Source organism: Triticum urartu, chromosome 5A (genome assembly GCF_056163025.1).
Source record: "Triticum urartu cultivar PI428250 chromosome 5A, HENAU_Tu73, whole genome shotgun sequence".
NCBI classification, from domain to species: Eukaryota; Viridiplantae; Streptophyta; class Magnoliopsida; order Poales; family Poaceae; genus Triticum; species Triticum urartu.
This window is the reverse complement of record NC_141877.1, coordinates 430,145,318-430,172,622: the sequence shown is the minus strand read 5'-3', so window position 1 is coordinate 430,172,622 and position 27,305 is coordinate 430,145,318. Positions and strand designations below refer to the sequence as shown.

The 27,305-nt window shown below is 45.3% G+C and overlaps 2 protein-coding genes across 2 annotated transcripts; one reads left to right on the top strand and one right to left on the bottom strand.

Annotated features, from left to right (window-relative positions):
• Positions 1-16,862: 16,862 nt before the first annotated feature.
• LOC125509465 (uncharacterized) lies at positions 16,863-18,475 on the top strand. The gene has a single exon (XM_048674451.2). It carries the CDS (start codon positions 17,007-17,009, stop codon positions 18,249-18,251), a length of 1,245 nt encoding a protein of 414 aa, XP_048530408.1. The 5' UTR covers positions 16,863-17,006; the 3' UTR covers positions 18,252-18,475.
• Positions 18,476-21,508: 3,033 nt separating this feature from the next.
• GOS11 (golgi snare 11) lies at positions 21,509-26,977 on the bottom strand. The gene is made up of 5 exons (XM_048674449.1): positions 26,722-26,977; positions 25,477-25,704; positions 25,091-25,252; positions 21,844-21,957; positions 21,509-21,751 (listed from the first exon to the last, which is right to left on the bottom strand). Exons 1-5 carry the CDS (start codon positions 26,755-26,757, stop codon positions 21,638-21,640), a joined length of 654 nt encoding a protein of 217 aa, XP_048530406.1. The 5' UTR covers positions 26,758-26,977; the 3' UTR covers positions 21,509-21,637.
• Positions 26,978-27,305: the final 328 nt, after the last annotated feature.

The following is a 27,305-nucleotide window of genomic DNA, read 5'->3' as shown; positions in this document are numbered from 1 at the left end:
AGAGGAATACACATGAGACCTAGATCCAGGATAACTGGTATGAGGGAAAAATTAAAAATCCTACCAGTCATAACCTAGTTAACCCTAAGGATCTATCGTAAGAAAATAAATCAAGAAAAATGCGTTGGTATGAACTTCCATAGAACAGAGAAGTAGACATGGCTAGTTCCAGATCTAGGCGCCCTAACTTGGCAGCAAGGATCACCTGCGATAATGCGGAGGAGAGGATTTACTGCACTGGTGTGACCAATGACGACGAGACTTCACTAGAGTTGCAAGCGAGGCGCTTCGACGGTGTTGCTTCGATCACGGGCTCGGGAGGAGAGCGGGCGAGGGTTTGAGGACGAATTGAGGAGGAAGAAATTAGGAGAGGTATTTATAGCCCGTAGGAGGAACCACCTCTTCTGAAATCTATGGCCGACAGACGCGGGACGTTCCACATTCAATGGACGCGATAACGATCGTGGGGATCGTGGGCACGTGGCAGTCGTTTCCTCCGAAAATCTCGAAGACTGGTTGGGAGGCCGAAAGGTTTGAAGAAGGGCAAATGCCAAAAACAGATTAATGTTCGAAGTTGATTTCATTCGTGACCAAGGACACTGGATTGAAGTCTTCTTCAAGTCAAATTGCATGTTTATGGCGGACAACAAAGATTTGACGAGAAAGAATAGAGGGATAACAGGGTCTGAATCAAAACACTCAGCCAAACGAGAGAAAAAAACAAAACCACGGAGCTCTGAATGACTTGACATTCGGACAAAACACAAGCACACGGGATGCAAAGAAATGAATGAAAAACACAATGAAGTACACCAACAATAGATCTCAAGATAAAGAATAAGCGAAGGGAATCCCTGAGATAATATCTGCAAGAGAGGATTAGTTCTTTTTTGCAACCCACACTTGCGTGGGTAACGAGGATCTCATTTGCTTCGTCTGAGCAGGAGTATTCTTTCGGAGAGATCTGCAAGACACCTGTGCAGTTCGAGAGTAATCATATGAATATGCATCCAGAGACATGAGTATAATGATTTGAGGAGATACGCATGTATTCCTTCTGTTGAGGGTTTGATCGATACCCATTCGAAAGTTTTCCCGTGCCATTCTGCAAATGATAATCATTGTCTTGAAGAGAATTACTTTGCATATTCAAGTTAGTAGTGACACATAGGTTTTCAATAATGCACTTCTTCACCCAGATTTGCTTCTTGGGTGAACCAGACCTGCTGTTAGTACCAAAATATTGAGCGAAAACCTTACCATTCTGTTGTTTTAAGAATTTGTAGTTCGAGTCATCAGACTCATCAGAAACAACGGTAATGGGAGTATCATATCCTGACAGAATTGCAGGTTTGAGTGTTTTGCTTTTAGCAAGAACCCAACTCATTTGAGGATACTGTTCGGGAGTCCAGTAGGTTCCATCAAAGTTGAGTTTTCTTTTGAAACCCAATCCTTCCTTTCGAGTATTTTTGTGTAGTATTCACTTCTTGAGCACATCATAGAGGGTTTGATGCCCTTTTAGGCTCCTTAGCATTCCTGTCTCAAGCAAGTCCTTAAGTCTACAATTTTCCTTGGTAACAGCAGCAAATTCCTCGGAAGAGGGGTTAGTGATACCATTCATAGTAGTTGCAATATTCTCGATGACAGCATTAGAAGTTTCAGCATGATAATCAGCATTACTACGTTCTAGGCATTTTAAGCAAGGAGACACAAAATCATCAGGAAGGCGAACAGATTGCTCGACGAAGAGAGAAGCTTTTTTCGCAAGCTCGTTATGAGATTCTTTCAGAGACTCGAGTTCTTGATTCCTATTAAGGAGTTCATTAGATAAACTCTCGAAGTTGACTGAAAGAGAATCATATTTGTTGGAAAGATCATCAATAGTTGAGGAAAAAGCATCATGCTCCTCCATCAACTTTTGATTCTTCTCCATCTCTTCGACCAGTTATCCTTAAGTTTTCCTAAGATTCTTGTCAAGCATTTCAAGTTCATCATGTTGAGATTTTGCAATCTTGACCATTTTAGCATAGACAATGTATTCAGGAGAATATCCATTCATGGATTTTTGGTGTTTTGCTAATACCTGATCCTTAGATGTTTTTGGCATGAGACAGAATGCGATTGGTTCATCATCACTTGAGGCATCATCATCGGAGTCTGATTTGATTGAATTTTCTGATGATTCATAGGCAATGAAGGCATTGCTCCTTCCTATCCTTCTGTGAAATTCTTCATCATTTGATTCAGAGTCTGTCACTCCTTCTTCAGAATCCAGGGTCACATTAGCACATGCTCTATTCAACTATGATATTATCTTCATATTTGACTCGATGGTTGCTCTGGCTTTCACGTCAGTGGCTGGACTCGTCGAAGAAGATGAGGAAGATTCATTTTTCTTTGAGAGCTTAGTATGACGATCCATTCGTGTGAATCCACTGCAGTGAAGATATTTCCATCTTTTGCTAGGTTTTCCTTCCCAACAGGGACAGTCTGCTATGAGATGACAGAATAGTTTGCACTTGAAGCACATCATTTCTTTCGGAGGTAACCTTCTTGATGATTCAGGAAAGTCAAATTCATCATCATTCGTGAGGCATAAATTTTGTCTTCTGAGATCACTTAGCCTTTTTGTTAGCATCTCTAGTTCTCTCATCATGGTGTGTTGATTCTCACTATCTTCTTCTTCGTGTGAACTGACATAGTTTGAGAGAATTTCTCCTTCACCTTCCGAAGAAGATTCTTGATCTGCATTTTCTAGGTCCGTCTTTTCTTCATGAAGTGACAACAGCTTCATGACCTCTACATAGTGAAGTTCTTCATAATCTGGTCTTTGCTTGATTTCTGCTATGATGGGATTGAAGGTAGCGTCAAGAGCACTGAGCAGCTTGTTGACCACATCTTTATCGGTGATATCAGTTACTCCTCGTTGATGGAGTCTTTCAACAATATTTGTCAACCGATCAGTGAGTTCGATAGCACTTTCTTTTCGAAGGATTCTGAAACCAGCAAACATGGCACAAAGCATTTGAGTGTGAGGGTCTGTTCTGGCAATGAATTCTTCATGAGCATTTTTTATGGTATCCCAGAGTTTCTTTGCAGTGTCAAGCATTCGGAACCGAATGAAAATGTCCTTTGAGATACTTGCACAGATAATGTCTTTCGCTTGTGCATCCAACCGCAGCATAGCTTTGTCATCAGGGGTTGGAGCATCAGGGTGCTGAATAGTGTATCCATTTTCAACAATCTGCCACAATTCGAGATCGATGGCTTGAATTCTGATAGTCATTCTTTCTTTCCAGTAGAGATAGTCATTTCCATCAAAGATAGGAAATCTTTCAGAGTGAGAGGATCTACCTGCATACGACATACTCAAAACTCCAAGGATGTTAGACCTTTAATAAACAGAGACAGGGAGTACCCACTCTGATATCAATTATTAGGACCCAGAGGGGGTGAATGGGAGATTCAAAAATTCTTGCGAATGTTTTTGAACTGATCCCAAACACAGCAGCGGAAATAAGGTTCGGTAGATACGAACTCAATCAAGCTTGCTATTGAGGAACAAAACCTTCGATGTACGATGCAATAATGGTTCGATCATAGGAAACAACGGGCTTGATGATAATGATGGTAATGCAATATGCCAACGGAAATAATATCATGACAGGGAGTTAGAATTATACTATGATGGATAACTACGAAGAATGACTATATTGATGTAAAAGATCACGACACGGAGGATAACAAGAACTAAGGTAGCATGACAGAATGGTGAGGGTGCAATAATGTGAGCAAAGAATGATAATTGTCACAATAAGAGTGGAGAAAGTGATATGCAATGGAAAATAACTATCGTCACAAAGCACATATGAAGACTGCCGAAAGTAATGCAGTGAAGTAAATTGAACCAGTAGTGCTCGATGGCGACAGAGAGATTTGATAGACCAGTTCACCCTTCTGCCAAAGGGTTACATCTGGTTGGAGGGGTTGTAACTTAACACGGAAGATAAACTCTCTGCAGACTTCAGTTGATTTCACTCATGGTAGATACTTGTCAGCGATCTCCAAACCATCGGTCGACCTTCTCGAACCACAATCACTCTTGGTTGTTGAAGATCTTGCTCGGTGAAGACAACAACTCTTCAACACTTGAGCGGTCACCTATCCGTCTAGAGAGTGCACAACTCTCAACAGTAATAGGTACAAGAACTCTATCTCAGAACTACTGTGATGCTCAACAACTGTCTAAGTTTGGGCTCTTAATTTTTCTCTCGGTGGATCTTAAACTCAAATCACTCAGAGAGGGGGTGCTCAAATCAATCTTCTCAGAAATATTAAGCGGAGCAGCCAACGGGCAATGTTGGAGCTAGGGGGCTATTTATAGCCGCAACCTTCCCTGATGGGAAATGACCAAATTGGACATGTGGAGCAGCCAATAGCCGGACGACACGAGTCCAATGGTCAGAAATTTGAGCACAACGGTAAAATTACTTGTAGAGCAAGTAATGCTAACTCCTCAATCTAAAAGATATCTCCTATAGCGCGAAGAACAACGTCTACTGTTGCCAGTTAATCATTCGAAGCATAAAGAGATTTCTCTTGTATCTTTCATAGGTTTTGGGCTAAGCATCACAACGGATCTAAGCTTCGAGAACCTATACCCCTTTTAATAGAGCAGAGGTCATATGAATCAATTGAACGGTAGAAGAACAACAAAAAAGAAAAACTGTGTCTTCTCTTTGTTTTCGACTTCCATTTGATGCAGTCAATTTCTTTAGACACAGCACCAAACTAATTGCTTCATGTCAGCAATAATTCTCGAGGGGCTAATTCCTTCACATTAACCTTCTCGTCTACATGTCTTCAATATATGTAGCTCATTCTTCTCTATAGCGCAGATATACTTCAGTGAAGTTCCTCAAACTTAGCACCGGAGACAACATTTTCTTCAGTACTGTATGGACTATTTCTCTCTGTATGCACTAGCAATCAAATCATTCCATACCTGTTTCTGTCAACAATCTCCAAAACACAGGAAGGCAGATATTGCACCAACGGTTCCAATAAGGAAGGAAGGAGGTGACGCTATGGCAAGGAACCTTGGATGTAAGAAAGTAGACCTCTCTCAAGTTGAGCTTTCAACTTATTTTTCTCATCAATGAGAGATGCCTTATCAAGTGAATAGTTAGTACCACTAGCATCAACATCAATAACAGTAGTAGTGCTAGGGTGGTTAAGAAGTTCTTGTGATTAGTTAATTGGTACGTTTGATGAGCTCACCCTTCACTAGATTGTGTCCATTGTTAATATGCTCAAAATCCTCAGCGTGTTTAGCATGAGCAAGTTCAACCTCCTATTTCGAAGCCTGGGAACCATTAGACACCACTAGATTGTTGGGGAACGTAGTAATCTCAAAACTTTCCTACGCACATGCAAGATCATGGTGATGCATAGCAACGAGAGGGGAGAGTGTTGTCTACGTACCCTCGTAGACCGGAAGCGGAAGCATTAGCACAACGCGGTTGATGTAGTCGTACGTCTTCACGGCCCGACCGATCAAGCACTGAAACTACGGCACCTCCGAGTTCTAGCACACGTTCAGCTCGATGACGATCCCCGGACTCCGATCCAGCAGAATGTCGGGGAAAAGTTCCGTCAGCACGACGGCGTGGTGACGATCTTGATGTTCTACCGTCGCAGGGCTTCGCCTAAGCACCGCTACAATATTATCGAGGATTATGGTGGAGGAGGGCACCGCACATGGCTAATAGATCTCAAGGATCAATTGTTGTGTCTAGAGGTGCCCCCTGCCCCCGTATATAAAGCAGCAAGGGGGAGGGGCGGCCGGCCAGGAGGAGGCGCGCCAGGGAGGAGTCCTACTCCTACCGGGAGTAGGACTCCCTCCTTTCCTTGTCCAACTAGGAGAGTGGGAAGGAAGGGAGAGAGGAGAGAAAGGAAAGGGGGGCGCCGCCCCTCCCTCCTTGTCCAATTCGGACTAGAGGGGGAGGGGGCGCGCAGCCTGCCCTGGCCGCCCCTCCTCTGCTCCACTTTGGGCCCATGAGGCCCATTAACCCCCGGGGGGGTTCCGGTAACCCCCGGTACTCCGTTTTATATCCGATAACTCCTGAAACCATTCCTGTGTCCGAATATAGTCGTCCAATATATCAATCTTTATGTCTCGACTATTTCGAGACTCCTCGTTATGTCCATGATCACATACGGGACTCCGAACAACCTTCGGTACATCAAAATATATAAACTCATAACGAAACTGTCATCGTAATGTTAAGCGTGCGGACCCTACGGGTTCGAGAACGATGTAGACATGACTGAGACATGTCTCCGGTCAATAACCAATAGCGGAACCTGGATGCTCATATTGGCTCCTACATATTCTACGAAGATCTTTTATCGGTCAGACCGCATAACAACATACGTTGTTCCCTTTGTCATCGGTATGTTACTTGCCCGAGATTTGATCGTCGGTATCTCAATACCTAGTTCAATCTCGTTACCGGCAAGTCTCTTTACTCGTTTCGTAATACATCATCCCACAACTAACTTATTAGTTGCAATACTTGCAAGGCTTATGTGATGTGCATTACCGAGAGGGCCGAGAGATACCTCTCCGACAATCGGAGTGACAAATCCTAATCTCGAAATACACCAACCCAACAAGTACCTTCGGAGACACCTGTAGAGCACCTTTATAACCACCCAGTTACGTTGTGACGTTTGGTAGCACACAAAGTGTTCCTCCGGTAAACGGGAGTTGCATAATCTCATAGTCATAGGAACATGTATAAGTCATGAAGAAAGCAATAGCAACAAACTAAATGATCAAGTGCTAAGCTAACGAAATGGGTGAAGTCAATCACATCATTCTCCTAATGATGTGATCCCGTTAATCAAATGACAACTCATGTCTATGGTTAGGAAACATAACCATATTTGATCAACGAGCTAGTTAAGTAGAGGCATACTAGTGACACTATGTTTGTCTATGTATTCACACATGTATTATGTTTCCGGTTAATACAATTCTAGCATGAATAATAAACATTTATCATGTTATAAGGAAATAAATAATAACTTTATTATTGCCTCTAGGGCATATTTCCTTCAGTCTCCCACTTGCACTAGAGTACTAGATTACAGAGTAATGATTCTAACACCCATGGAGCCTTGGTGCTGATCATGTTTTGCTCGTGGAAGAGGCTTAGTCAGCGGTTCTGCAACATTCAGATCCGTATGTATCTTGCAAATTTCTATGTCTCCCACTTGGACTAAATCCCGAATGGAATTGAAGCGTCTCTTGATGTGCTTGGTTCTCTTGTGAAATCTAGATTCCTTTGCCTAGGCAATTGCACCAGTATTGTCACAAAAGATTTTCATTGGACCCGATGCACTAGGTATGACACCTAGATCGGATATGAACTCCTTCATCCAGACTCCTTCATTTGCTGCTTCCGAAGCAGCTATGTACTCTATTTCACATGTAGATCCCGCCACGACGCTTTGTTTAGAACTGCACCAACTGACAGCTCCACCGTTCAGTAAAAACACGTATCCGGTTTGCGATTTAGAATCATCCGGATCAGTGTCAAAGCTTGCATCAACGTAACCATTTACGATGAGCTCTTTGTCACCTCCATATACGAGAAACATATCCTTAGTCCCTTTCAGGTATTTCAGGATGTTCTTGACCGCTGTCCAGTGATCCACTCCTGGATTACTTTGGTACCTCCCTGCTAGACTTACAGCAAGGCACACATCAGGTCTGGTACACAGCATTGCATACATGATAGAGCCTATGGCTGAAGCATAGGGAACATCTTTCATTTTCTCTCTATCTTCTGCGGTGGTCGGACATTGAGTCTTACTCAACTTCACACCTTGTAACACAGGCAAGAACCCTTTCTTTGCTTGATCCATTTTGAACTTCTTCAAAACCTTGTCAAGGTATGTGCTTTGTGAAAGTCCAATTAAGCGTCTTGATCTATCTCTATAGATCTTAATGCCCAATATGTAAGCAGCTTCACCGAGGTCTTTCATTGAAAAACTCTTATTCAAGTATCCATTTATGCTATCTAGAAATTCTATATCATTTCCAATCAATAATATGTCATCCACATATAATATCAGAAATGCTACAGAGCTCCCACTCACTTTCTTGTAAATACAGGCTTCTCCAAAAGTCTGTACAAAACCAAATGCTTTGATCACACTATCAAAGCGTTTATTCCAACTCCGAGAGGCTTGCACCAGTCCATAAATGGATCGCTGGAGCTTGCACACTTTGTTAGCTCCCTTTGGATCGACAAAACCTTCTGGTTGCATCATATACAACTCTTCTTCCAGAAATCCATTCAGGAATGCAGTTTTGACATCCATTTGCCAAATTTCATAATCATAAAATGCGGCAATTGCTAACATGATTCGGACAGACTTAAGCATCGCTACGGGTGAGAAGGTAGTCAATCCCTTGAACTTGTCGAAAACCTTTTGCAACAAGTCGAGCTTTATAGACAGTAACATTACCGTCAGCGTCAATCTTCTTCTTGAAGATCCATTTATTCCCAATTGCTTGCCGATCAACGGGCAAGTCAACCAAAGTCCACACTTTGTTCTCATACATGGATCCCATCTCAGATTTCATGGCTTCTAGCCATTTTGCGGAATCTGGGCTCACCATCGCTTCTTCATAGTTCGTAGGTTCATCATGATCTAGTAGCATGACTTCCAGAACAGGATTACCGTACCACTCTGGTGCGGATCTTACTCTGGTTGATCTACGAGGTTCGGTAGTAACTTGATCTGAAGTTTCATGATCATTATCATTAGCTTCCTCACTAATTGGTGTAGGTGTCACAGAAACCGGTTTCTGTGATGTACTACTTTCCAATAAGGGAGTAGGTACAGTTACCTCGTCAAGTTCTACTTTTCTCCCACTCACTTCTTTCGAGAGAAGCTCCTTCTCTAGAAAAACTCCGAATTTAGCAACAAAAGTCTTGCCTTCAGATCTGTGATAGAAGGTGTACCCAACAGTATCCTTTGGGTATCCTATGAAGACACATTTCTCCGATTTGCGTTCGAGCTTATCAGGTTGAAGCTTTTTCACATAAGCATCGCAGCCCCAAAATTTCAGAAACGACAACTTTGGTTTCTTGCCAAACCACAGTTCATAAGGCGTCGTCTCAACGGATTTCGATGGTGCCCTATTTAACGTGAATGCAGCCGTCTCTAAAGCATAACCCCAAAATGGTAACGGTAAATCAGTAAGAGACATCATAGATCGTACCATATCTAATAAAGTACGATTACGACATTCGGACACACCATTACGCTGTGGTGTTCCGGGTGGCGTGAGCTGCGAAACTATTCCGCATTGTTTCAAATGTAGACCAAGCTCGTAACTCAAATATTCTCCTCCACGATCAGATCGTAGAAACTTTATTTTCTTGTTACGATGATTTTCAACTTCACTCTGAAATTCTTTGAACTTTTCAAATGTTTCAGACTTGTGTTTCGTTAAGTAGATATACCCATATCTGCTTAAATCATCTGTGAAGGTGAGAAAATAACGATATCCGCCACGAGCCTCAACATTCATTGGACCACATACATCTATATGTATGATTTCCAGCAAATCCGTTGCTCTCTCCATAGTACCGGAGAACGGCGTTTTAGTCATCTTACCCATGAGGCACGGTTCGCAAGTACCAAGTGATTCATAATCAAGTGGTTCCAAAAGTCCATCAGTATGGAGTTTCTTCATGCGCTTTACACCGATGTGACCTAAACGGCAGTGCCACAAATAAGTTGCACTATCATTATCAACTCTGCATCTTTTGATTTCAACATTATGAATATGTGTATCACTACTATCGAGATTCATCAAAAATAGACCACTCTTCAAGGGTGCATGACCATAAAAGATATTACTCATATAAATAGAACAACCATTATTCTCTGATTTAAATGAATAACCGTCTCGCATCAAACAAGATCCAGATATAATGTTCATGCTCAACGCTGGCACCAAATAACAATTATTTAGGTCTAATACTAATCCCGAAGGTAGATGTAGAGGTAGCGTGCCGACCGCAATCACATCGACTTTGGAACCATTTCCCACGCGCATCGTCACCTCGTCCTTAGCCAATCTTCGCTTAATCCGTAGCCCTTGTTTCGAGTTGCAAATTAGCAACAGAACCAGTGTCAAATACCCAGGTGCTACTGCGAGCATTAGTAAGGTACACATCAATAACATGTATATCACATATACCTTTGTTCACTTTGCCATCCTTCTTATCCGCCAAATACTTGGGGCAGTTCCGCTTCCAGTGACCAGTCTTCTTGCAGTAGAAGCACTCAGTCTCAGGCTTAGGTCCAGACTTGGGTTTCTTCTCCTGAGCAGCAACTTGTTTGCTGTTCTTCTTGAAGTTCCCTTTCTTCTTCCCTTTGCCCTTTTTCTTGAAACTGGTGGTCTTATTGACCATCAACACTTGATGCTCCTTCTTGATTTCTACCTCCGCGGCTTTTAGCATTGCGAAGAGCTCAGGAATAGTCTTATTCATCCCTTGCATATTATAGTTTATCATGAAGCTTTTGTAGCTTGGTGGCAGTGATTGAAGAACTCTGTCAATGACACTATCAACAGGAAGATTAACCCCCAGTTGAGTCAAGTGATTATGATACCCAGACATTTTGAGTATATGTTCACTGACACAACTATTCTCCTCCATCTTGCAGCTATAGAACTTATTGGAGACTTCATATCTCTCAATCCGGGCATTTGCTTGAAATATTAACTTCAACTCACATCTCATATGCTCCATGACGTTCAAAACGTCTTTGAAGACCCGGTTCTAAGCCGTAAAGCATGGCACACTGAACTATCGAGTAGTCATCAGCTTTGCTCTGCCAGACGTTCATAACATCTGGTGTTGCTCCTGCAGCAGGCTTGGCACTTAGCGGTGCTTCCAAGACGTAATCCTTCTATGCAGCAATGAGGATAATCCTCAAGTTACGGACCCAGACCGTGTAGTTGCTACCATCATATTTCAACTTTGCTTTCTCAAGGAACGCATTAAAATTTAACGGAACAACAGCACGAGCCATCTATCTACAATCAAACATAGACAAGCAAGATACTATCAGGTACTAAGTTCATGATAAATTTAAGTTCAATTAATCATATTACTTAAGAACTCCCACTTAGAAAGATATCCCTCTAATCCTCTAAGTGATCACGTGATCCAAATCAACTAAACCATGTCCGATCATCACGTGAGATGGAGTAGTATCAATGGTGAACATCAATATGTTGATCATATCTACTATATGATTCACGCTCGACCTTTCGGTCTCCGTGTTTCGAGGCCATATCTGTTATATGCTAGGCTCGTCAAGTTAAACCTGAGTATTCCGCGTGTGCAACTGTTTTGCACCCGTTGTATTTGAACGTAGAGCCTATCACACCCGATGATCACGTGGTGTCTCAGCATGAAGAACTTTCGCAACGGTGCATACTCAGGGAGAACACTTATACTTTGATAATTTAGTGAGGGATCATCTTATAATGCTACCGTCAATCAAAGCAAGATAAGATGCATAAAAGATAAACATCACATGCAATCAATATAAGTGATATGATATGGCCATCATCATTTTGTGCTTGTGATCTCCATCTTCGAAGCACCATCATGATCACCATCGTCACCGGCGCGACACCTTGATCACCATCATAGTATCGTTGTCGTCTCGCCAATCTTATGCTTCCACGACTATCGCTACAGCTTAGTGATAAAGTAAAGCATTACAGCGCAATTGCATTGCATACAATAAAGCGACAACCATATGGCTCCTGCCAGTTGCCGATAACTCGGTTACAAAACATGATCATCTCATACAATAAAATTTAGCATCATGTCTTGACCATATCACATCACAACATGCCCTGCAAAAACAAGTTAGACGTCCTCTACTTTGTTGTTGCAAGTTTTACGTGGCTGCTACGGGCTTAGCAAGAACCGTTCTTACCTACGCATCAAAACCACAACGATAGTTTGTCAAGTTGATGCTGTTTTAACCTTCGCAAGGACCGGGCGTAGCCACACTTGGTTCAACTAAAGTTGGAGAAACTGACACCCGCCAGCCACCTGTGTGCAAAGCACGTTGGTAGAACCAGTCTCGCGTAAGCGTACGCGTAATGTCGGTCCGGGCCGCTTCATCCAACAATACCGCCGAACCAAAGTATGACATGTTGGTAAGCAGTATCACTTATATCGCCCACAACTCACTTGTGTTCTACTCGTGCACAACATCAACGCATAAACCCTAGGCTCGGATGCCACTGTTGGGGAACGTAGTAATTTCAAAAATTTCCTACGCACACGCGAGATCATGGTGATGCATAGCAACGAGAGGGGAGAGTGTTGTCTATGTACCCTCATAGACCGGAAGCGGAAGCGTTAGCACAACGCGGTTGATGTAGTCGTACGTCTTCACGGCCCGACCGATCAAGCACCGAAACTACGGCACCTCCGAGTTCTAGCACACGTTCAGCTCGATGACGATCCCCGAACTCCGATCCAGTAGAATGTAGGGGAAGAGTTCCGTCAGCACGACGGCGTGGTGACGATCTTGATGTTCTACCGTCGTAGGGCTTCGCCTAAGCACCGCTACAATATTATCGAGGATTATGGTGGAGTAGGGCACCGCACACGGCTAATAGATCTCAAGGATCAATTGTTGTGTCTAGAGGTGCCCCCCTGCCCCCGTATATAAAGGAGCAAGGGGGAGGGGCGGCCGGCCAGGAGGAGGCGCGCCAGGGAGGAGTCCTACTCCTACCGGGAGTAGGACTCCCTCCTTTCCTTGTCCAACTAGGAGAGGGGGAAGGAAGGGAGAGAGGAGAGAAAGGAAAGGGGGGGCGCCGCCCCTTCCTCCTTGTCCAATTCGGACTAGAGGGGGAGGGGGCGCACAGCCTGCCCTGGCCGCCCCTCCTCTACTCCACTTTGGGCCCATGAGGCCCATTAACCCCCGGGGGGGTTCCGGTAACCCCCGGTACTCCGTTTTATATCCGATAACTCCCGGAACCATTCCTGTGTCCGAATATAGTCGTCCAATATATCAATCTTTATGTCTCGACTATTTAGAGACTCCTCGTTATGTCCGTGATCACATCCGGGACTCCGAACAACCTTCGATACATCAAAATATATAAACTCATAATGAAACTGTCATCGTAACGTTGAGCGTGCGGACCCTACGGGTTCAAGAACAATGTAGACATGACCGAGACATGTCTCCGGTCAATAGCTAATAGCGGAACCTGGATGCTCATATTGGCTCCTACATATTCTACGAAGATCTTTTATCGGTCAGACCGCATAACAACATACGTTGTTCCCTTTGTCATCGGTATGTTACTTGCCCGAGATTTGATCGTCGGTATCTCAATACCTAGTTCAATCTCGTAACCGGCAAGTCTCTTTACTCATTTCGTAATACATCATCCCGCAACTAACTTATTAGTTGCAATGCTTGCAAGGCTTATGTGATGTGCATTACCGAGAGGGCCCAGAGATACCTCTTCGACAATCGGAGTGACAAATCATAATCTCGAAATACGCCAACCCAACAAGTACCTTCGGAGACACCTGTAGAGCACCTTTATAATCACCCAGTTACGTTGTGACGTTTGGTAGCACACAAAGTGTTCCTCCGGTAAACGGGAGTTGCATAATCTCATAGTCATAGGAACATGTATAAGTCATGAAGAAAGCAATAGCAACAAACTAAACGATCAAGTGCTAAGCTAACAAAATGGGTCAAGTCAATCACATCATTCTCCTAATGATGTGATCCCATTAATCAAATGATAACTAATGTCTATGGTTAGGAAACATAACCATCTTTGATCAACGAGCTAGTCAAGTAGAGGCATACTAGTGACACTATGTTTGTCTATGTATTCACACATGTATTATGTTTCCGGTTAATACAATTCTAGCATGAATAATAAACATTTATCATGATATAAGGAAATAAATAATAACTTTATTATTTCCTCTAGGGCATATTTCCTTCATGGATATCTCTCAAGAGTTTACTTATATCTAGAGATCCACTTCAAGAGTTTCCTTCTTATCTTGCTATGCGTGGAGATTATATTCAAAGAGTTTCACATTCTTGTTTTCCTTGGTGATAAGGATTTTCACTTTCTCAATGTACTCATTACATTACCAAGGGGAGGCCAAGTGATCACATAATATTTTAAAGGCCTCTTCACATATTGTAGCAATATCATCCTCACTACCGTCATCCTTTGACATTAACATCACACGATATGTTTGGAGGCATAGGAGATGAGTGAGTGAAGGCTAGAGTATTAAATAAAGGATGTACCTTCGACTGTCTCGCTATTATGAATATATTGTTGGCGTCGATTCGATGGACTAGTCAAAGTTGAAGAGGGAGGTGGGCTCAGAAGAAGAGTAGTCAAATGTCTATCCTGTCACCTGCTCTGCTTCTTCAGTATTAGTTGTGAGAGTTGTACTCCTAGACCAATGAAAGTCTTTGACCCCCCCTTCTTGTATAGTTCCCATCCTTTAATAAGGGCGTGGAGCCCGGGTGTGAACAATGAAATTGATTTAAACAATAAAAAAATATGGTGCAAGATGCTCGTGTGCGTGATGCCCATGCAAGAAGGTCGTAGCAAAAAAGACAAATTTCGGGTATCTGAAAAACTTTTGAAAACATCACTGTTCATGCTTGATTTTGTATTTTTACCATGAGCTCCTCAAATGTCCAAACACCCCCAAACTTTGCACGAGGATCGTGCATTTGAGCATCTTGCACCACCAAAGAAATTGTTTTTTTAATTATGTACTGTTCACCGGGTGTAGATGAGCCCGGACACTGAATTTAATTTCCGTTCTTCTTGTAAGTCTTCTGTCCTTGTTCATTGCCAATGATCAAAATGGATCATCAATCATATTAGCGGTTCGAGATATCAAGATATAGAAGTTCTTTCGGTTTCAAGAAATGAGAGAATCTTATGTCATGTTTACATGTTGTGTGCATATCTTGTCGGGTTGATTTGCGATAAGCCGTTACTCTGCAGGATTATAATGGGGACTTCAGCCCTAGTCATGTGCAAAAATAATACCCACCTCATGTCCAGTTGACAAACAAGCTCCTCACAACTCTATGTAAGTTGACACAACTCTATTCAACTTGATAGATGGAACACAAACTTAACTTTCGAGGCTCAACCCTATCCGCCCATTGAATAATTCCATTGACATCCATGTACGATGGTGATGTGAACACGAGACACGAATTCATTCATTATCAAAATGAACATAATAATTTAAATTTTCTCTTGTTGGAAAAAACATAAAACGAGCATGAGAGGATGAGAACACTCCTCACCATCCAAGCCCGGTCCAAACCAGAGTAGTGCTAGGGTGGCTAGGAGCTTCTTGTGAGTAGTGAATTGGTAAGTTTGATGAGATCACCCTTCACTAGATTGCCATTGTCAATATGTTCGAAATCCTCAGTGTTATGAGCATGAGCAAGGCCACCCTCTTATTTTGAAACCATTAGCCACCACTAGCTCTCTCAAGAGTTTATCTATATCCAGAGATCCACTTCAAGAGTTTCGTTGTTATTTTGCTATGCGTGGAGATTATATTCAAGGAGTTTCGCATTCTTGTTTTCCTTGATGATAAGTTTTTCCGCTTTCTCATTGTACTCGTTACATTACCGAAGGGAAGCCAAGAGATCACATAATCTTTTAAAGACCTTGCCGCGTGTAGTAGCAATACCATCCTCGCGCCATCCTTCGACACTGACATCCCACAATATGTTTGGAGGCATAGGAGATGAATGAGTGAAGCCTAGGGGATTAAATGAAGGGTGTCCCTTCTAGTCTCTAGGCATGAGGCATCTATGGTCAGCGCTCTTTCATTGGAATAGTCAAACTCAAAGAGGGATGTGGGCTCAGACGAAGAGTAGTCAAACGTCTATCGTGCCACATGCCCTACTTCTTGAGTATTATAATCGTGAGAGGTGTACTCTTGGCCAATGAAAGTCTTTGCTTTCCTATTCTTGTATACTTCCTCCATCCAAAATTAGTTGACGCTCAAATGGATGTATCCGTCAGTTGACGCTCAAAGGATGTAATTCCGAATGGAGGAAGTAGTTCCCATCTTTTAAGAAGGGCTTCTTCTTGTGCGTCTTCTTCTCCTTGTTCTCATTGCCAACGGTCAAAATGGATCATCACTCAAAATAGCGGTTTGATATATAGAAGTTCTTTCGGTTTCAAGAAATGAGAGAATCTCATGTCATGTTTACATATTGTATGCATATTTTATCCGTTTGATTTCCTATAGTACGTTACCCAGCCCTAGTCATGTGCAAAAGTAATACCCTTCTTATGTCGAGTTGACAAACAAGCTCCTCGCAACTCTATTTAAGTTGACACAACTGTATTTATCCTGATAGACGGAACACAAACTTAACTTACGAGGCCCAACCGTATCCACCCGTTGAATAATGCCATTGACATTCATGTACGACAGTGATATGAACACCATACACAAATTCATTCGTATCAAAGATGAAGATAATAATTTAAATTTTCTCTTGTTGGAAAAAACATAAAACGAGCACGAGAGGATGAGAGCCCTCCTCAGCCCGGTCCAAGCCAGAGTAGTCGCAGCATACTGGCAACTGGCACGGTCGCGCGGCCCCACACCCAGCTGGGTCCAACGTGTCCGGGTCCCACCAGCCGGAGTCCCGTCACCGCGCCGTAACCCCACCGCGGCAGAGTTATATTTACCTCCCGCCTCGCGGCCTAGCCGGTCCAGTCCAACCCCCAGTCTGGCAGTCTCCCCTCCCTCTCCCAAATCGAAGCGAGAAATTCCCCAAAAAGCTACCCCATTTCCGTCCCCCAGCCGAGGCACCGGCGCCGCAGCCGTGCCCGCGCCCGCGCGATGCCGAACGCGATCCCGGCCTTCTTCCGCGCCTCGCCGGCCGCGGCGTCGGGCTCCGGCGCCGGGGCGGGGCCCAGCCTCGCCACCTCTGTCTACGAGACCCGCCTCGGCCTGGCGGCGCTCTCCTGGTCGCGCGCCGCGTTCGGCCTCAGCCTCCGGGCTGTGCTCCGCGTCGGGGCGCTCGCCTCCTCCTCCTCGGCCTCCGACTACGGCTGCTACGACGACGGCCCGGAGTTCGACGAGGAGGCCACCATCGCGGTGCGCGTCCGCCCCTGGCTCTTCTGGCGGCGCCGCGGGTCCAAGCGCTTCCATGTGCACGACCGCCGGATCGACCTCGCCTGGGACCTCACCCGCGCGCGGTTCGCCTCCCCCGGCTCGCCCGAGCCGTCGTCCGGCTACTTCGTCGCCGTCGTGGTCGACGGCGAGATGGCGGTCGTGGCCGGGGACATGGCGGAGGAGGCGTACCGGAAGACCAAGGCCCAGCGGCCGACGGGCCCCGGCCACGTCCTCGTCTCCCGGCGCGAGCACGTGTCCATGCGCGACGGGGGCCATGGCCGCGGGCACAAGACCTGCGTCAAAGTCCGCGGCAAGGAGCGGGAGATCTCGCTGGATCTCGTCTCGCGCGGGCACGGCAAGGACAGGGAAATGGACAAGGAGAAGGACAAGGCAGAGGTCGGCCTGTCGGTCTCCGTGGACGGCGAGCGCGTGCTCCACATCCGCCGCCTGCGCTGGAAGTTCCGCGGCAGCGAGAAGGTTGACCTCGGCGGCGGCGACCGGGTCCAGGTCTCCTGGGACCTCCACAACTGGCTCTTCTCCGCGCGCGAGCCGGCCCTCACAGACGCCGCCTCCGTCCTCGCCGCGGCGTCCCCGCCCGCGCACGCCGTGTTCGTCTTCCGATTTGAGCTGGGCGACACCGCCGCCGGCGAAGAGCGCGACACCGCAGAGGCCAAGGAGAAGGAGCTGCTCGACAAGGCCAGGAGAGGCGGCGCCGGCGTCTTGTCAGGCTACCTAGGGAGATGGGGCAGAGGGGACTGGAGCGAGACCAGCAGCAATGGGGAGAACCGGAGGAAGAGGGGGCAGGCGCGGAGGCTGGCCAAGGCAAGCTCGTCGTCGTCAGCATCCATCGCGTCCTCCTCGGCCTCGTGGGCGAGCAGCTCGACGGTCATGGACTGGGCCAGCCCCGAGGAGGCCGAGCTGCACCGCGGCGACGGCTTCTCGCTCCTCGTCTACGCCTGGAAGAGCTAGTAATGGCTGCCACGACGGCTCCGGCGGAAGCGGCCGGCCGGCCGGCATTGTTACATTTGATGATTGGTTCTTCATTCAGCGGGAGCTTCCCTCCCGATTGTTGTAAGTTGCAGCTGTCCTCCGAGCAATGTTCGTGTGCAGTTTTGCGTGCTCGGCTGACCAAAAATTGTTCATTACATCAATAGCCAAGGATTTTCAACAGCTAGACGAACCATATTACGACCTGTGTTCTGTCAAATTCAAAATTTAGGTGGCATATTGCTGGATTGGATTCTGTTAATCATTTCTCCGGCCCGGTTGGTCGATTAGGTATGCCACTGCGGACTTTGAAAACGATCTTCTTAATCCAACGATGATTAGAACGACCAAGTAGTGGTTACATGTCTTCACTCAGAATAATTTGCCGCTACGCTTAGGGGCTCCCGTTCCATGTCTCCCGTGCCACCACTAGCTGAAAAGGGATAAAGAGAGGGAGCATATGATCGGCTGTTATCAGAAGCCAACAAATTCAATCCCCAATCATGGGGTGATAGGTGACAAGAGCCGGGCTGTTTAGATTGAGACATCTACATGCTGGTGCTCCGCTGGATCGTCATTGCTTGCTGGTTGTTCCCTCTGCTAATTATAATTTTCTTGAGGGAGAGAGCCTTGCTACTAATTAGTTGGAGCTGGTGGTTATGGTTTTGGATTAAACAACGACAATGCTGTGGGTGGAGGGGCTTGGCTAGGCTAATGAGTGCTGCAGCAAAACAAGGTGCCGCATACGCAACTCTTGGCGTGCTGTCATGGAGCATTAACATGCCAAGGGGCCATATGAATATGATGTGTTCTCAAATGCTCTTGCATGGTGGAAGGTATTCTCAAATGCTCTTGCGTAGTGGAAGAGGTTGGGGTTTTTCTTAATTAGAGTGTTGTGCGTCGAGGTCAGGTCCCTACTCTTCTTTAGAAAGAAAAAAAAACCCAATCATCATCATTCTTTCAGTGATGTGCAGTAGTTGCGAAATCCTAATCATCGCCATTCTTTCAGTGATGTGCAGTAGACCCTAGATCTTAACTAATGTGTTCTTGTCGACCATTCTCCGGTTTTTAAAAGGCTGTATGAAGGGCCTTTGAGAGAATTTTATTGAAAGTGATCCGTTGATAGGGCGGATTCTTGGGACCTGGGTACACCGGAATCCGCCCAATTTTATAAGTAAAACTTAACAAATGTATTCCTTGTTTTCGAAATTCCTGGAACAAATCATGCCCAAAGGTATTGGTTAGAAACCTACTCATGCAAGTTTTCCCAAGATAATATGATCATGTGTGACGGGATAAAAATGAGAAAGTGAGTGTTACCGTTTACGGAGCAAGTTTTAAATGTACCATCATCAAATTTTTTTTTTCATTTTCACGAAGGTCACAAAAACCGTCATATTATATTTTGTATAAAAAGTTACATGGGTAAGAGTCTGGACTCGGTACCAATGTGCGTAAAAAAAATCCACGGAAATTTTCAAAACTCAAAAATAGTAAAATCTCGTTTGCCAAGTTTTAGAAAGAGGGTAGACCGAAACCCAGGGTCATTCTACTACTAGCATTTCCCATACGGTGACACAGTACGTACATCTCTCAGTGGTTGGAAACATGGAAGAGCCGTACGAGCAAGCTTTAACCATAAGTGGCTCGCATTGAGGCCTGATTTCCCAGCACAAAAGTTGCTCGCAACAGAGAACCGGGCGGTATCCGAAGACGGAGCACGTGATGGATGGAGAGCGAACAAAACTGGCAGCGGAGAGTGGGAGGAGAGGAGCATGGACCAGTTCGGCTTGCTGGATTCAGATGAGTTGGCTTTGACCGGATTAGTACTACTACTTACTTACCACTGGTGCATCATGTGGTGATCTAGTACTAGTACTACGCGGCGTATTTTAAAAACGGCGATGATTTCCGGCGAGGCTATCGCGGAATCTTGCCGCCGAAGGGAGGGAGGAAGATTAGCCCGCGATCGTTGACCCGGATCAGACGCTGCCTGCGCACTCTACTCTTGGTATAAGATGAGAAGAGTCCCTGGGTGCTGGTGAGGGTGATGGTAATGGTGCCCCCGGAAGGAGGAGGTATCGTGGCCGTTGGCCAAGCGGCCGCGCCACGCCATCTAAAAGGAGTAACCACGCCGGATTCAGCTCCCGCTCGCTTTCGCCCGCCGCAAGCTTATTTATGCCCTGTATGTGTGCAAGCTTTTGAGTGCAGCTGCCGGAAGGAGTATGTTGGTAGTACGTAGCTGCTAAAAAAAGGAGCATGTACCGATTCCGTGGGCTGGGCTGAAGCAACTGGGCGAGAGGATCGCGCTGCAGTCGTCGTTGCAGATCTGTACATGATTCTGTGAGACCAGGCGTGGTCAACAGACCCGATCAGTTCCGCGGTGAAGAAACTTGGCCAAGTTACCACGCATGCACGTACTGGTGTTTCTCCGTGTATTGTGGGAAGGCAGTGGCGAGTACTGCCGCTGGACTGGCTAGCGGTTCGCCACCCCACCACGTCGGCAGGGAGCGGAACGTGTGCTGCATCCGAGTAGATCATGGCGACGTGTGCCGCCACGAGGCGTCACATGCTGATCAGCCCAGCCCGCCGGGAAGTCGGGGAATATGTACGCATGCAAGTACACAGCAGCCGCGCTCACGAGGCCCGCAACCGCAAACCGACGTACGGCGGCCAGCCCTTTGCGGTGGGCGCTGGCTCACAGTCACCGGAACCCGTGTGCCGTGCCGCACCTGGAACCGCGCGCGCGTCCGGAGGGCGCGGCAGGCGCATGTGGCTGGGAGGGCCCCCGCGGTGCCGGCAGGCCGGCCGGCCGTCGTTCCGTCCCGTCGCGGGGGCTTGGCCACTTGCGGCTGGGGATCACGTCCATATCATTGTCCGCCTGGGAAGAGAAGACTTTGGCAAGTTTCGGCACGTAGCCCTTGAAGTTTCCGGTCCTGCAAGGCTGCACCCACCGAACGGCCTCTGCGAACATGTCGTGGGGATGTATGTCTATCCCGTCGCAATCGCAGGGATTAAATTGGATGGATGCGGAGCAGCTAATAGCTCCAGCCACCTAGCAGCCCAGCTCACGTCAGCTCAACAAGAATCTTTAGAACTCAGATCCAGAGGGTGTGTGTAAGTAGCTGGACGGAAATGCCGATGAAATCCCTCGTCCAAAAGGTACAAAACTAAAGAGGGATTTTTATTTATTATATTATATGCACAAAAGGTACAACAGGTGAATGAGGCTGAAGAGCGATGTGAAAACGTAATACCATTGAATCAATATTGTACAAACACCAATCATCATATCATTATCTGTACCGGCACTGTGATCCAAACTTACAACACTATGATGCCTTTTCGCTGTGGCCAACCACATCCTACTACTTTGACAACCAGTAGATGAACATAAGAAACGCGCAGACCGACGCCACGAGCGAGAGAATTATCGTGTCCATCGATTTCTTTCTTCTGATCGACGCGAGGATGTGGTTAATCTGATAGATTCAGTGGAAAGCAATTGTGAGGCATACACATCGTAAGAGGACGATTTTCGCTTGCTCACAAGGATGAACTATGTGATACATACCGTGGGGATCCGGCTGCTGACGTTGCTTATTTTGGTAGTGATGCCACCAAACGTTGAACGCTGGGACATGAGAGCGCCCAGTGTTGCTTGAGCTTGTGATATCACAGTGTCCACCTAAATATGGAAAATGTAAGGGTTCAGAAAAAGCTTGGTCAATTCTAGATTTTGCTACAAAAAGTATCACAACAAAAATTCAGCAAATCAACACACCTTTGGTTTTCATGGCTTATCAGCCAGCCATCTATACTAGTAGAATTTTCTAAAATTAACTAACTAGTTGGTTAAAGTTTGAGGAAGCTAGAGGTAGCTCAGGCTAAGTAACTATGGCAGTGGACACAGATGCGTCTATCAATTTAATAAAAATATTCTCCAGCCAGTCAGCCAGCAGCCCCTTTAGCATGAAAACACATGTAATAATGCACCCCATGATCCATACAGTTGACATACAGCAAGCAGCAAAATACTAACTGCATGATGTTGTACGTCGAATCCAATCTACGAATTTCAGAGGAAATGCAACTTGAAAGCTTAATAGGCCGACAAATTCTTCAAATGCTCTTTATTGTGCAGCAATAGTTCCCATGATAATATAAGACTTAAAAGGCAATGGATCATATTTGGGAATTCCATATTTGTAGTGCAAAACCCATTTGTAGCCAGACTACCTGAGTGAACAAAACAGGCATGCTTTCATTGTCTTTCTACTTTCTAAGGTACATAGATTTGTTTGGACATGCAACTATTGATGATGACCAGAAATGCAAAGGCGGCTACGGTGGTTTCGTTCTCAAATTCTCAGTCTAAGGACTGTTCTCTAGTGTCAGCATTCGTAGTTGTAATTACTGCTTTGTCTAGAAAGTGATTAGTGAAAAAATTAAGCACTGTTGTAGATCGTCTATAGATAAGAATAGACTTCCTGTGCTGTTGAAATGGTCAGAACATCCTTTTCACAGGTCCAACCTGTGGCTTACTGGTCAAGGGAATAACCCTTAATTTCTCATGTCCAGACATAAGAAAATGACAGCCGAGAAAGTTACATTTAAGAAGGGACTGTCAGCTTTTAAGCCAGCAGCTTCTACTTGCAAGTTGTGGTCCAATACCTGCATCGGTTCTCTCCTCAGAGCATCTCCAATAGCTTTTATGTTAATTTGTTGGTATGTTTATCCATGTTATCAACACATGGCCATCAACCAACAAGCTATCATAGAACCATTCCAATAGTGTATCGAGTTGTCCAATAGAAATGAGATAATAAATAAGGTCGCTCTCTTTGCACCTTGGAGCTTGAGTAAAGGTTGTTGGTTCAAGTTCATACAACTTTGCTCTCTCCTTTCATTTATTCTCTGCCACAATCATCACATATCCTATGCGGCAAAATTTACCAATAACTATCATATAACCATTAAAGATGCCCTCACACACAGCATGTGGTCTTTGATAAAAGCTGCACCTAGGTACTATTAATCTTTACAGCTTCCACCATAAGCATGCAAACAATCTCACTTTCTATGTTCCATTCCACTTATATTTCAGGTTTCGATGGGAACTAGGCCATAACTCCTGAGTACTGAACTAATGCCCTCATGCCACTATATGTTCCCATGCAACAATGACTACCAGAAAACCCATAACAGGGAGCTTCAAAGGCTTAAATTTTTCATATTTGTTCAATTGCAGTTTTCAGTGATGGCGTGGCGACACTGATGACTTTCCGATTAAAATAGGTCTGCACAAAGGGTCAGCTTTGAGCCCTTAGCTTTTTGCTTTGGTGATGGATGAGGTCACAAGAGATACAAAGAGATAACCCATGGTGTATGCTCTTTGCAGACGATGTGGTGCTAGTCAACGATAGGCGGACGGAGGTTAATAGAAAGTTAGAGCTGTGGAGACAGACTTTGGAATCGGAAAGTTACAACTGAGTACATGAGGTGCGGCTTCAGACTAGTAGGCACGAGGAGGAGGAGGGACAGGGAGGTTAGCCATGGTGGGCAAGTGATACCTCAGAGGGACACCTTCGATATCTGGGGTCAATGCTGCAAAAGGATGGTGATATCATTAAGATGTGAGCCACTGAACCAAAGCTGGATGGATGAAGTAGCGCCAAGCTTTTGGCGTCCTTTGTGACAAGAGAGTGCGACAAAAGCCAAAAGGCAGGTTCTATAGGACGGCGATTCGACCGATGTTGTATGGAGCTGAATGTTGGCCAACTAAAGGCAACATGCCCAACGGTTAGGTGTATCAGAGATGTGCATGTTGATATGTATATGTGGCCACACAAGAAAGGATCGGGTCCAGAATGAAGATATACATGATAGAGTTGGAGTAGCACCGATTGAAGAGAAGCTTCTCCAACATCGTTTGAGATGGTTTGGGCATATACAGTGCAGGCCTCCAGAAGCGCCAATGCATAGTGGAAGGTTAAAGTGTGCTGATAATGTCAAGAGAGGTCAGGGTAGACCAAACTTGATATGGGAGGAGTCCGTTAAGAGAGATCCGACGGACTGGAATATCACCAAAGAACTAGCCATGGACAGGGGTGCGTAGAAGTTAGCTATCCACGTGCCATAACCATGAGTTGGTTTTGAGATCTTATGGGTTTCAACTCTAGCCTACCCCAACTTGTTTGGGACTAAAAGGCTTCTTGTTGTCGTTCTTGTTGTCGTTCTTGTTGCAGTTTTTAATGAAAGATAGATTTCTAAACAAGCAATTTCACGAGCATGTAGGTTGAAATTCAAGAAAATTTGCTCAAACTGAAATAGATGCGCACATGCAATTATTAGCATGCACTATAATCGAGTCAAGTGTAATATATGAGCCTTTGTGGAATTCCTGAACCTCACTGAGTCCAAAACATATTAATAACAAGCAAGAACAGTAAAATTGGGCAGCACATGCCATAGGAAAACCAAAAATAAAAGTGGCATGGCTCCCTTATTTTATGTGGCGGGTACTGTTCAGTAAGAAAATAAATATTTGTTAACAAATACACCAGAAAGGTGAATTTAATTCATTTGTTTGCCCTGACAGAATATATTTATCTCCTAAAAGAAAGGCGAGTGAGGCTCCTTCAATTTGAAATGCTTGAGAATTCATGTTGGTAACACAATGCAACTCCATTCATGCATGTAAGCTGTTATCCTGGGTTTGTTTGTATGCCTTATATGATACTATCTAATAGAGCTAACAATAAATTGATGCAAATTTCAGAAAGCAATACAGGTGCTCCTAAAAAGTAGGACAATCCTACCTGTCCAGAATTCCTGCTGATTGCAGCTTGTTCTCTAAGAAGAGCTTGTTCTGAGTCCCCAGACTCTTCCACGTCAAACTTTGCTCTGTCAAAGTCTCTCAAGTCAAGGAGAGAAGCATGCTGTTGCTTCACTCTGAGACTAGATCGAAGCCGATAGAATTCCTGTGTTGAATTGTTGGGTTAGCAACTTTTCAGAATTATGAGAGAAGTCTAGCCGTTCTATATGCGGTGTCCAAACTTCAAAGAGTATTGCTCCACAGCAAACTTTATAATTCATGGTTATTGACTGGGGAGAAATTAATAGAAACCTTCATTTAACATTGGAGCTAAACAAACTGTAATTATGAAGAATGTGATTACTTAGTGTAAGAGGGATTTATTGGAACCTGCGTAAGGTCTTGCAAAATCTCCATATGACGGGTCAATGTATGAGATAGAACTTCTGAGCCTCCTGATGATACCCAGGTTTGCATTTGAGAATTTACTTGCTGAAGTTGCTTTAGTGATCTTTCTATATCAGTCTCGATATCATTTTCTGAACCATCTGATTTCATAGAAACCAATTTACGGTATGCAATCATTTGGTCGTCTAACTGAGCTTCCAACCTCCTCGCCTACAAGCAGAAATAGTACAGTAACAACTTTAGCCATACACACACATACATCAAATACCATCTATCAGCCTACTCATAGCTTCATGAAACCATAAGGCCATCTTCAACGCAAGTCGTTTATGCAGGTGCTTAGGGAAATAAAAAGGATATCATAATTTTTTTTAAAGCATCCGACAGTTTATAGACGCTAACCCATAGGTGCTAATAAAATCGTCCAGTGCAGCAGCGTTTTATCCCGCGGCAAAAAAGGCCCAAGCGCCCGAACCAATTTCTTGCGTCGACGCCTCACCTGACACCAGGAACCGATGACCTAACTGCCAATGGACAAGGATATCCATCCTGGCGCGCAGTCGTATTCAGAAGTGACATCGTTACAGAAAATAAGTTGGCATGGCACCTTCTTATAGCCTAGCCAAGGATGGGTTCAGCCATAGACTCGTACCGTACAGTCCGAACACACTAACCGTAAGCACCCGACTCTCATGAACAAGACTAACACCACATTACATTACTAGATACTCCATAAGCACGATTACACGATCGAACCAACAAAAGCATCAGATGCAGAAGGGACGGTTTGGTAGGATCAAAACTCTAGTCCGTTGCACACTAGATTAGTGTCACATTGCTCCAAGCCCACCCATGTTAGTCAAAGAAATGGGCCGCCGAGGAGCAAAGGTATACCTGCAGCACAGTTTTTAGAACATGGCCACTATGAAACTACTAGTCTTTGCGTCACGAAAACTCCACAATTTCAGAAGATGGAAGAAAAACGCATTTTGCTCCACATACACGGACTACGGATTCGACGAACGAGGCGCTCCAATTTTACATGGGTCGCCTGAATTCAGCGGGCAGTGGGGGGAGAATCGTCGGTCCGAGTACCACAGCGGCAGCGCAGCAAAACCCACCGCGCGGCGCAGGGTCGGATCTCGGGCGAACGGACACCGGCGAGAGGTTCCTGGGAGCGAGAAAGGGAGCGCGAGGCGGGGATCCGGGAGGGGGGGTTGTATTCACCTGCTTGCGAAGGGCGTCCCAGGACGACGCCTCCATGGCTCCGAGCTCCTCGGCGGCGCCGTCCTAGTGATCCGCCGGGAGATCTCGGCGGGGGGCGCGGCTGGATCTCGCGCGCGCGCGGCGAGCGAATCAGTGGGAGAGGGTTGGAGGGGGGTGGGTTGCCCGATGCGTTGGAGAGGGAGAGGGAGAGGGAGAAGCGTCAGGTCGGGGGCACCGTGGTGGTCAACTGGTCGGGTGAGGCTCGGTGGCACGGTGCAGCCACCAATCCGGGGCCCCCCTTAATCGAGAAAGCCACGACAGCATTTTTGGTCTACCAAACTTTTATTTTTCTTTATCTCTATAAAAAATACCAACTTCTTTTTACAAGGGTCTACCAAACTACCAGGCCCCACTTGATCGCAGAATTCTAAAAACGTGGGAATAGGAAAAATATAGGAATGCAATGTCAAGTTCATCTCAATTCAACTAGACTTTTTTTTTGTTTGATTGTATGAGAGGAGAAACAAAGGATTTTTTTTCAAAAGGTTTGAGTGGATGCTAAAATTTCTATGGAATATAGTACAAAGGAATTCTTCAAAAAAAAC

Excerpts from the sequence above, each read along its gene's own strand:
- LOC125509465 (XM_048674451.2), top strand. The coding sequence starts at position 17,007 with ATGCCGAACGCGATCCCGGCCTTCTTCCGCGCCTCGCCGGCCGCGGCG.
- GOS11 (XM_048674449.1), bottom strand. The coding sequence starts at position 26,757 with ATGGAGGCGTCGTCCTGGGACGCCCTTCGCAAGCAG. Across the intron at positions 25,705-26,721 it reads GGGACGCCCTTCGCAAGCAG|GCGAGGAGGTTGGAAGCTCA; the intron begins GTGAATACAACC and ends TTCTGCTTGTAG. Across the intron at positions 25,253-25,476 it reads TTTTGCAAGACCTTACGCAG|GAATTCTATCGGCTTCGATC; the intron begins GTTCCAATAAAT and ends AATTCAACACAG.